Raw genomic sequence first — 12,311 nt, forward strand, 5'->3', positions numbered from 1 at the left:
GCAGATTGTTGACAGATCTTCCACCAATCCTGACCCCACATTTCTCCTCATAGAGCCCAGCCTCCCGGATAATCTGTTCTGCATACAGATTGAAAAGGTATGGTCATATGTATTTACAGGGGGGGATAAAATAGTATACATAGGGTTCAGCACTGTCTGAAGTTAAAGGCATTCACCAAAGATTCTGGAATATATTGCCCCCCCCTTTTTTTCAATACTGATATATTTACAAAGTTTGAATACAGAGTTTCTCATACCGAATTTTTCCCATTTCCTTCACCCTCCCCCCATCAAACTGTGCAACCCTATGAGTAACACCATTACCACCCCTTGGATCCTCATACTCATTCCACTACAATAATGTTTTATATAGTATTTGTCCTTATGGGACTGAGTTAGTTCACGCAACATAATGCTCCCCAGTCCCTCCCAAGTTAGTAATTTACAAAATCATTGCTCCTGCATGCTATGTAGTATTCCACTGTGTGAATGTAGTATTCCATTGTGTGAATGTACCATAATTTCTCAATCCATTAGACTGCAGTTGGACATCTGGACTGTTTCCATGTTCTTGCAATGGTAAAAATACAGGGATAATCTTTATGACTTCATAATTTGACAATGACATCATATATATTGACACTGAAAGTACGACCAATAATAGATAAATTGGATTTCATAAAAATTAAAAACCTTGTGCATCAAAGGATAATATCTAAAAGTGAAAAGATAACTTAAAAAATGAGATAAAGTAATTGTAAATCATATATCTAAGGGTCCAGAACATGCAAAGAATGTTTACAATTTAAAAAAACAAACCAACCAATAGGCAAACAGCCCAATAAAGATGGGCAAGGTCTTGAAAAGACATCTGGAATAAATATGTTCCAAACATGACATACAAATGGTCAATAATCACATGTGAGTGCTCAACATTGTAAATCATTCTGACCCACTACCACTAATTTGGTTTCAGACTCATAACAACCCTGTAAGTCAACTGCTTCACGATGTCCAAGGCAATAAAAGCTTTTACAAGCAGGAAGTGCCTCATATCTCTGCTGTGAAGCTGCTGGTCAGTTCAAGCAGCTAACGTTTTGGTCAGCAACACAATTTCACTCACTGAACCATGAGGGCTCTTTCAAAAGCACAAACAGTCCATGGCCATCAAGAGATAACATTCAGTTACAAAGAGAAATAGAGTTCTAGTATCTGCTATAACATGAGTGAGACCTGAAAACATTATGTTAAGTTAAAAAAGTCAGATATAAAATGATGGTTCTACTTATATGAAAATCTAGACAAACGCATAGACTAAAGTATTAGTTATTAGTAATTACTAAAGTATTAATGGTTACCAGGGGTTGGAGGATGGGGAAATAGAAAGTTATTACTTAATAGGTACTGAGTTTCTATTTGGAGTGATAAAAACATTTTGGAAATAGAATGACTGCACAACACTGTGACGTTAATTACTATCACTGAACTGTACACTTAAAATGGTTAAGTGGTATATTCTGTTTATTCATACACACACACACACACACACACGTGTTTTCACCACAATAATGATTTTAAAAATCATCTAACTCCAATAATAACACTTCTTTATTTCTTAACTCTTATGAATACTCCTAAACCACTGAGAAATTATTCTACTTACTCTCCATCCACTTCTGGTCTTTTACATACACAGTGAAACTTGGCACCAAAGTCAATATAAAGATCATCTTCCACAATATGAAAGATCCGTCCAATGACCAGTTTATCCTTGGCAGGTCCCATCTGTGTAAGAGGCGAGTGTCTCAACAGAGATGCGAAGGATTCCACATTCTTTGAAGAGCCCTAAATTTGAAAATAAATACACACATGCATATAATTCAACACTTCAAAGTACACTGAAAAACAAACAAACAAACAAACAAAAGTACACTGAAACCAGCTGCCACCAAGTGAATCCCATCTCTTGCTGTCCTCATGGTGTTAGAACAGAACCACGCTGCACACAGTTTATGGCTATGATCTGTGAAAAGGAGATGTCAACAGGTCTTTGTTCTGAGGCATCTAGGGATGAATTCAAACGGCCAACCTTTTGGCTAGTAGCTGAATGCTTAACGTTGGTGCCACCTAGAGATGTCAAAAGTTATAATATAATGATATTTTAGAGGGAAAAAAATCACTAATTTTTTAAAAAAATGCATATTTACATTTTCCAGTAATAAAAAAATTAAGGAAGCTCTCTGCTGGCCAAGTCTGTAAAGTGTCATGCCACTAACCCAAAGGCCAGACATTCTGCAGAGGAAAGCTGGACAATCTCCTCCGGTGGGACCTACAGTTTTGGGAACCCAATGGAGGGGCAGCTATAGATTGGTTCCAACTTAACAGCAATCAGTGAAAATAAGAACATTTAAGTGGATTTGCACTTTATGGTGTGCTCTTCAACTTCCTCTTCCACGCTTCGTTCGGGATGGCAGGATGTATGGGGATGTGGTGGATCTTGGAGCCTGGGTAAGGTAAGGTGACAAAACAAGTGCAAAGGCTCCAGCATGGGGTGGGAGGGTAAGGGGAGGGCAGAGTGGGTGCATTTGAGAACATTTAAGGAGGGGACGGCCTTTACTGCTATACTATCCACAAAAAATGTCTTCTAAATAAGGCTTAGTGAGAGTGACTATGAATACAAAAGTAAAAGGGCATTAAGAGGCTTGCTTTCACCTTCCCACCCCGGGATGCTGGGGATTGGGACGGCTAAAACAATTTGGTGCAGCGCTCGGACTTCTGATTGGCTCCCTTTTGGCGTCGAGATGCCTAAGCAAGCTGGTGCCGTGAACAAGAACAAGGCTAGTGACAAGTCATGTGGCAAATAGAGGGTCGGCCACAAGGATGGTCACTGTGGAGCAGTAGGGTGGGAAAAGGGGTCCTGTGCTGGGAGAGATGCAATGAGCAGATATGTAGGAAGCATCTCCATTCTGGGTCCCAGGACAGACACCTTTAATCTCCATCCATACAGCTCCTGCTGCCTAATCCCCGCCTGAGTAGGGAGCGCTGCTGCCTGTCACCCCATTACCCAACCCTCTGGGGGTTGGATAGGTCTTGGGGTGAAATCTGAGCTCCTTGGCGAGGAGGCACTTGAGGGTCTTACAGAGACATGTCTGCTGACCTCCCTGGCCCCATCTCCCACACTTGCGGGTTAGCACCCCTTGTTCTAGCGGCATCTTCTCTGGAAGTCACCTTAGGTTCGCTCCTGTACTACTGCAGCTTGCCTCGCAGACTTTGGCAGGGCCTAAGAACCAGCTCGAGCATTGCCTCCTGGCAGCTTCCCCAGGGTCTCATTGTTGGGAGCCCTCTCTTTACCAGAATGCCCACAAGCAATTGTTCTTTCTCTCTTTCCGCAGTCCAAGCTCCCTTAGAGCAAGAACTCCATTATCTTTATTCACCTTTACTTTTGCTCGGGAAACATTACGACTAAACTTCAGAGACATTGATCCCAACATAAGGAACTACCATCAGCTGATGTGTTTGGAATCACAGAAGCCATGGAAGCCTCATATATAAGTTATTAGATGGAGGGCTGGTCAAAGGGAGATAGATGTGAAGGGAGGGGGTAGAAGTAGATGGGTATCCTGGTGGATGGTGGAGCAGGGAAATAAGTGGGTAAAGACGCGTGTGAGAAAGGCAGGGACAACAATGACACTAAAGTTAACTCCGCAATAAGGGATATGCGTTTAACTTGATGGTCTGTCTGATACTTCTCTAAATCTGAACATTCACATTAAGACAGACTAGGAAGAAGGATAGGCCATCCACTTCTGAAATAGCAGGCCTCTGAAAACCCTATGTACAACAGAACACATTTAGATAACAGAGGAGCGGAGTTTAGGGCTGTTGTACATAGAGTCGCTATGAGTCGCAAGCGACTCGACGGCACATAACAACAACACTCATGCATTACTTACCAGACTGCCCCAGTGTTAAGTCAATAGCTTTTAAATGACTAAGTTTCTAGCACAACTTCTTTCCTGTAAACCCCAAAAAGCCAAACCCACTGCCCTCAAGTCCATTCCAACTCAGCCACCCTCAGAAGGATTTCAGAAGCTGTAAATCTTTGTAGAGACCCCCATCTTTTTTGCTTGAAGTGCTGGGTAAATCCCAACTCAGATCTTTTGGTTAACCTGGAACACACACACACACTCTTCAACTTTAGTTGTGCATAAACAATCATTGATTAGCTCCTGCTGCATAAGACAAAGAAAGACAACTATTAACTAATCCCTCCCTGTACCTGAAGAATTGGAAGTGCAAAGCAGATGGGAGGAACCAGATTAAGGTGCGGAAGGTAGGACCAGGTCTTCCAGGACAGTAAGAGAAGCACTTTAGGGAGTCAATGAGAAGGCTACATGAGAGATTTGCTTTGAACCTTGAAGGAGGACAGAAAGAATTATAAAACTAGAAGCCAGACCAGCTTCCCTCAAGATGATTCTGACTGATGGTGACGCTGCCAGCTAGCACAGTCTGCCCTGGCCAGAGGATAAAAGCCAGAACAAGGAACCAGAAAGACCACTTCCTTCCCTGGGTCCAATGGCAGGGGATCCTAAAGGTTGTGTCACCATAGCCATCCACACCAAACCTGGCTCCAAACAAAATGCCATACTAGATATGACAACAGAGGCTGTAAATGCAGCCATCACAGCACCTCCATCAGAAGGTGAAGCCAACACCGAGCTCTGCCCATACCTGTCCAAGGTCTTAGAAGAGTGATGTGGTTTTGGATAAGGGTGGAAAGGCTCGTGAAAAACTGGTGAAGATTTTGGCCTCCACAACGCCAGAAGAAATCTTGAAGAAATTACAAAAGCAAGCAGAAAATAAATAGAAGAAATGAAAAATTTACTGAGGAACTTTTTATTGCTAATAAGAAGTTGTTAAATAGGAAAACATTTAAATACACAGAAAAACAAGGAACTGATTTTTTAAAAAAAATAAAGTTCCAGAAGAGTAAAAAAAATCATTAAGATAAAAAATTATTAAGAGCCCTTCATCAGAGTTATCTGTCTGAACATAAATCTTGTTATGTACTACTTTTAAATCACTTTGTCATAATTTTCTTTACCTTAAGGAAAAACAGCCTCTTCAATCTTTTTTGTGCTGCTAATTTTCTGGAGTCCTTTTCAATATTAAACTTATTTGATAATGAATAAACATATAGGTGGTATAATTATGCCTTGCAAAAAAAAAATGTTTCCATGCACACACTTTCTCAGAAACTTCTGAGTATAAATTTGCATCTACTTTTCATCTTTAATTTGTGTGTAATAAGGTATGTGTCCAGTTTGGGTCAAACTAAGTACTTAGTTACTATTTGATTTTACTTCTCCTTTGCTATTTGGAAAGAATTTATTATTATTATTATTATTATTCAAAGAATTAGTAAGTGTTTGATAGTACATTTACTTCATAAATTACAAAATTATATTTATGACAGGACAATTCCAATATCAACTATTCCACAGGTTACAAATATAATGCCAGGCTAGGTAGGAGTTTCATAAGAGCCTAATCTAAAGGTACAAATATTACTCAATTCCAGCTGTAACTCCAATTCAAGCACAGTGTTGCCACATCTTTTGGCTTTCTATATATTATGGAAAACATCTACTTTCTAAATGTTTTTTAAGAGAAAAGGTAGTTTTTCCTTTTGGAAAACTTATCTAGATGTTAAATGTGGCCCATGTCTCACGAGTTTTTAACTGTCTCAAGAATAAGTCAAATCTTTGGCTGCCATCAAGCCCTATGGATGCTAGAGAGAGGGAATGGGAATGAACTCCCAGCTGAAACACACAGTGAATGAATGAACCTTCAACACACAAAGGAGCATTCTAAACCAAAGGCAAAATAGTAGCTCTCGATGCCAAAGAGTAGCCATGAGTATTACAGCATGATCCGTCAGGCAAGCATTCTAAATCTATATGGTATAACATTAAGGAACCTTACCATAAGTACTTTGATAAAATAGTCATTTTTTTAACACAGTCTCCCTCCCACCCCCATCCACTTTACTATGTAGCTCTTATTCTGTACTCTTGTCATGAAAATAATACCTAATCATATATGCCTTTTAACCGTTTTCTTCTCATCTGTTTCAATGCAGTATATATTTCTTGCACACAGCCAAAGATAAAACATCTTACAGGTCCAACGCAGACACAGCTATGAACTGCCCTCTAGAGGCCGCGTACAGAGAGAAACAGTTCTAAGTAAGCGATCACTGACAGCCCCTCACGACAGCTGCTCTGATCCTCTACTGGAACCACCCCCTTTCCAGCTGCTGCCACCAAAACAGCTGAGAAGAGCACAGCTCAAGAGCAGAACAGATAAAGTATCAGCTCAGGGGTCTCCAGCTGCTTGGAAATAGGGAGGGGACAAAAGGAGGAATACATAGGGCTGAGCTTTTCTCTCTGGTACTCAAAAAATTGTAGCTTCTATTCAGGAAGTCAGAAACTTTGACTAAAAATCTTGACAATAACATGACTCAAGAGGAAAGTGAGTTAGATTTTTGAGAATTGCTCAAATTACTCAATATGATGCAATAACCACGTTTTGGTCTTTGTTGGACCTATATATGTATATAGCATATGTATATGATATCTGTATATACATAACTATATTTAAATATACAACTTACATAAATATCTGTGAAAATACAAAGCAAAATTTAAAGTCAACTAGCATAAATAATCTCAACATTTTAAAATGGATCATTTATTGACAAAACTAATAAAAGTCAGTTCGTTTTTGTTACATGCCATCTAGTCGTTTGCGACTCATAGCGATGCTATGTACAACAGCTCTAAACCCTGCTCTGTCCTGTGCCAATTTCACTGTCTCCGACACACCCACCCCAATTATCCCAGTCACTGAATCAAAAGTCAGTTTAAACAGCCAAATACATCAATTAAAAAAAAACAAAACATGAAAACTTGGGGCAAAAGTTTATTCATAAGACATTTCATTATCTAAGGATTATAACTAAGCAAGGTTGAACTAAAATTTGATAATGAGTAAGAAAACAAGTATTTCAGAACCTTGACTTATTTATTCACAAGTGCTAAATATGTTTAAAAGCAAAGTTTCTGGTAGGGCCCCTTTACAACAGAAATACGGAGATGACTTTGTAAAGTCCTCAAAGCCTGGGCTCTCCACTTCCCCAGAGAAGCTGATGGGTCATTGAACCCTTTAGGGAAAGGTAGTCCTTCAGGCTAACAATCATTTCAAAAATTGGGATATTATGGTTCTGACCTTTTTTCTTTATCATGCCAAGGCAAGTAAATAAGCACAAGAGGATGGTAAAAAGAGGGATACATCCTTTTTTGAAGGGAGGATAACAAAGGTTCACAAGGTAATTTCCAAGGAAGTGTTTTCACCTGAAAATAAGAGCATTAAGTGAAATAACTATTCTTTCAGACATCCTCGGTTGGTTTCTTCAGCTTCATTCTCCCTTCTTGCTATCAGAACTGCACAGCAACTTCACAGCCTCCAGACAGGAGTGTGGAAACTTCCCTTATGATCAAATTGCATAATGCCTTCAGATGAAGATAAGAGGTGAAAACAGGCACAATAAGAAAATAAAGGACTCACAAAGTCCAATATCTGACTAATAGGAGTTCTAAGAAGAAAAATATTAAAAAGAACAAGAGAGGAAATCAAAAGAAACAATACATTTCCAGGAACTGAAGTGCTCAATTTTATAGATTAAAAGAAGCCACAAGTTCTTGAGAAAACAATAAAAGTTCCATGCCCAGGCACATAATCACTGTGAAATTTCAAATAATAAAGATAAATAAAAATGCTTCCAAAAAGAAAAAAGAAAAGTAGCAAACTAAGACATAGAATTAGAAAGTTCTGAGACTTTTCCACATAAATAGTAGGAGCAAAATAACAGTAAGATATCAAAGCCTTCAAAATTCTTAGGGAAAATGATTTTTAATCTAGAATTCTAAACCTGACAAAGCATACATTATTGCATTTGCAGACACTGGTCATTAGTCACCAGAAAATAACTGTTGTAGAAAGCAATGGCATAAATGTGAGAAATAATCCTTTGATGAAATTCCATATTCTCTTACTGTCACTGTCTATGACAAAGACTGATTGGTTTCTTTTTTCCCTTATGTATTACTACTTGGCAGAGTAAAAAAAGAATCCTTTAACACTGTTGATTAACATTAATTACTTTCCAGGAATATAAAAAAAGAAATCAGGGACTATGTATTTTTATTCCTTTTTTGGTCAATAATCTAAATCCCTCATAGTCACTGAGTTGGTTCTGATTCATAATGATCCTCCATCAAGTTTCTGAGGCTGGAAATCTTTAAGGGAGGAAATGGTCCCATTCAGGGGATTTGAACTGTCGACCTTTAGGTTAGCAGCCTGACATGTTATACATGAAGTCAGCAGAGCTCCTTAAACAATACTAAGTGCCTATCTTATGTTAAATGCTCCGTAGATATTTCTTGGCTTAAACGTTTTATCTGCCACCCATCTGGTGGTTTACTTTAATGTCGGAATCTATGTCATCAGTTACTTTAAAAGACTTAAAAAAAACCCCAAAACAAACAGACATAGAAATCTAACTCATCCATGGAGACAGAGGTTCTAGGAGACAGTCTGCAATCTACTTCTAAAGGTAGGCGATGGCCATCTATGGATCATAAAAGAACACTAATAAGAGCCTCCTATATTGGAAGGCACTAGAGATTAAAGTGGCTGAAAATGCGAGCACACCAATAATCATGAGGAAGGTGTGCAGGACTAGGCAACACCTCGGTTTTCGCTACTTGATGCTGCCATCTTTTGATGGCAACTAATAATGAGAATAAACATTAAAGATATAAATCCACATAATTTTCAGGCTGGAAGGAGCATTATAACCACCAAGAGATGCCAAGACTAAGGTTATTATAATAGAATTTTCTCGGGTTTTTAGGTCAAATATTGCTCTCAAGAATTTAAGAAGATAATTTAGTTTTTCAGTAAATCTCTTATGAAATGTTACATTATAAAGTCATGAATAATTCTTTTTAAAGGAGACTTTAAAACCAAGTGTAAACAGGAAGCTCCTCTTTCCCGTTCCATTATTTCTACCTTCATTCTGTCACATGTTAAAATGAGTGTTAACATGTTTTCTCTGAGTGAAAAGACTTTACTAAAAGCATCTGTCAAACGGAAATAATCCAAATGTCTACCAACAAATGAATGGACAGAAAAACTACTATGTAGCATTAAAGAATAACAAAATATTTGTAAAGTAGTACATACCATGGGAGAGTTCAGACAGCATTATGTTGAGTGAAATAACTCAGTCACAAAAGGACAAATATTGCATAAGACCATGATTGTAATAATAGGTGGGTCCCTGGGAGTGAGGGAGGGGAAAAACAGAAATGTAATGGGTGAACAAAGCACATTATAACGACCAAAACAAGGTAGTCAACCTGGAAGAATTGAGATAAAGGCATTCTGCTTATTCCAATTAGCAAATTATTGTTGTTATGTGCCATCACGTCACCTGTTGCTCATAGTGACCCTATGCACAACAGCCATGAAACCTGCTCTATCTTGTGCCAACTTTACTGTCTCTGACACACCTACTCTTATTACCCTAGTCACTGTATCAATCCATCTCATCGATGGTCTCCCTCTCTTTCTTTGTCCCTCCACCCTTCTAAGCATGATGTCCCTCTCCAAGGTCTGGTCCCTCCATGCAACATGCCCAAATTATGTCAGATGAAGTCTCAGAATCTTTGCCTCCAAGTAGTAACCTGGCTTCACCCTCTCTAGGACAAAGCTGTTTGTTTTCCTGGCAGTCCATGGTATATTCAACACTATTCTCCAACACCACAGCTCAAAGGCATTAATTATCTCTTTATCATCCCTAGTCATTGTCCAGCTCTTTGATGCATAGCAAGCAACTGCCAAGTCTATGGCCTGGATCAGGAGCATTTTAGTCTCCAGACTGGCATCGCTGTTCTTCAGTACTCTGGAGACGTCCCTGATAGCTGACTTTCCCAAAGCAATTTATTTTTTTGATTCCCTGGCTGCTAATATCAAGAGTGTTGATTGTGGAGCCAAGCAAACTAAAGCTGTTAACAATCTCAATCTCCTCATCATCTATCATGATAGTGTCAATTAGCCCAGTGGTGAGAATCTTTGTTTTCTTGATGTTGAAATTCAATCCATATTGAAGGCTGCAGTCCTTGACCTTCTGCAGCAAGCACTTCAGGTCTTTCTGTTTCAGCAAGCAGGGTTGCGTCATCTGCATAATGCAGGTTGTTGATGAATCTTCCTGCAATCCTGATGTCACATTCCTCCTCATACAGCCTAACCTCCAGGATGATCTGTTCTGCATATAGATTGAAAAGGTATGGAGACAGAATACATTGCTGGCGTACACATGTCCCAATTTTAAAACAAGATATTCATAACTGCTTAAAGAAAAGAAAAGGGGTTAAGAAGTGTGGCATAGGGAGAGGAAATAACCAAGATAGCAGGGATTAGTGGGAGGATGGGATAATATATAGGTAAAGTGCAATGGAAACCTGAGATAAAATCAACAGAACAAAAGTAATTCATTATAAAAATTATAATGATCAGAAATGATTAGATAAAACAAAATGGACATGAATAAAACAATGTACATGAATGATTATATAAAGGTAAATGATGAGGGGGAGGGCTGGGTGGGGAGAGAAGTGCAGCAATGAATGAATGGAAATCCAAAATCTCTGTAAATGTTCATGAAAATTATAAAAACAAAACAAAACAAAAAAATGCTACAAATATTAAAAAAATAAAGATAATTCAATTAGCAAAAAAGAAGGAATTGATGATATAAATAGGGTTTTTTTTTAAATGGTGGATATAAAAATAAAAAACTAAATTTAATCTTATTTGAAAAACAAACAAAAAGCATTAGATCATTGGATAACACCAGAATTTTAACCCGTATATTCATTATTGCCCACTGGTTTCCAAAAACTATCTACTACTCAAATAGACAAAGCTCTCCTTCAAAAACCATAGTCTAGGAGAATCTTTGAATTCCTAGGGTATGAGCCAAGGTGAACTCATTTACTTGTCAAATTATTTCTAAAATAAGAAATGTGGCAACTCCCACAATCTATGCTGACAACAGGGAGCCTTTTTGTAAAGTGCCGGAAGCAACACTGCAAGTTTCTCTCATGCTGGTGCAGACAGCACAGGCTGTAGACATACTGTCACCTGCAGGGAGTGTATCAAAGAGCTCAGGGTCTAACTGTTCATGGAAAATGTTGCTATAAAGACTTTATTAAAGGATTTGTTACTGGTATAACAGGTGCCTTGAAACTGACTTGTTTCCTTCAAGAATTGATCAGAAGAGGTCTCAGTATCATCAGCCATTGCTCTTTTTGTTGTTGTTAGGTGCCATCAAGTCAAGTACAACTCAAGTGACCCTCCCCCGCCCCCGTGAACAAGAGACCTGAATACTGTTCTATACTGTGCCATCCTCATTATCTCTGATAGATTTGAGCCCACTGCTGCAGTCACTATGACAACCTATCTTGTCAGGAGTCTTCCTCTCTTTCACTGACATCCACCTTTTCAAGAATGACATCCCTTTTCAAGGAACAGTCTCTCCTAACAACAAGACCAAAACAGAAGAGACAAAGCTTCTACACCCTTGCCTCCAAAGATTACTCTGGCTACACTTTTTTCAAGATATATCTGTTCTTTTGGTAGTACATGGAATATTCAGTACTCTTCTCCAACATCACAACTCAAAGGCCCCAATTCTTCTGTTATCCTTATTCATTGTCTAGCTCTCAGAAGTATAGCAAGTAACTGAAAAGACCATGGCCCAAATCAGGTGCACCTTAAGTCTTTAGATTTATATCACTGCTCTTCAGTATTTTGGAGAGATCTCTGACAGCGGGCACACCCAAAGCAACACATCTCTTGATCTCTTGACTGCTGGTCCCAAGGATATTGATTGGGAATCTAAGATGAAATCACTGGCAGAACTATGACAATCACATGAGAGTATTAAGAAACCAAAACAAAAGGAAGAGATGCCAAATTAAAAGAGGTGAACAAAAGATTTAAAAGGGCAGCTCTGGAAGATAAAAGTATTACAATGAAATGTGCAAAGAGCTGGAATTAGAAAATAAAGAGTAACTCATTTGACAATTCTTCAACTGAAAGAGCTAAAAAAACCCAAATTCGGGGGGATTGTGTACCAATGAGGGAGTTTTTCTTTTGCTTTTCAAGGAGAGGAGCAAATG

The 12,311-nt window shown here is 38.6% G+C and overlaps 1 protein-coding gene across 1 annotated transcript in view; it reads right to left on the reverse strand.

The window, feature by feature from the left end:
• Positions 1–12,311, reverse strand: part of MRPS28 (mitochondrial ribosomal protein S28) — a 124,118-nt gene that overhangs the window by 94,125 nt on the left and 17,682 nt on the right. The window contains exon 3 of the mRNA XM_006880548.1: positions 1,664–1,845. Coding sequence (XP_006880610.1) covers positions 1,664–1,845 — 182 coding nt within the window. The remainder of the gene's footprint in view (positions 1–1,663; positions 1,846–12,311) is intronic.

This window comes from Elephantulus edwardii, unplaced genomic scaffold (assembly GCF_000299155.1).
Source record: "Elephantulus edwardii isolate Elephantulus edwardi_28Jun2011 unplaced genomic scaffold, EleEdw1.0 scaffold00008, whole genome shotgun sequence".
Taxonomy (NCBI): domain Eukaryota; kingdom Metazoa; phylum Chordata; class Mammalia; order Macroscelidea; family Macroscelididae; genus Elephantulus; species Elephantulus edwardii.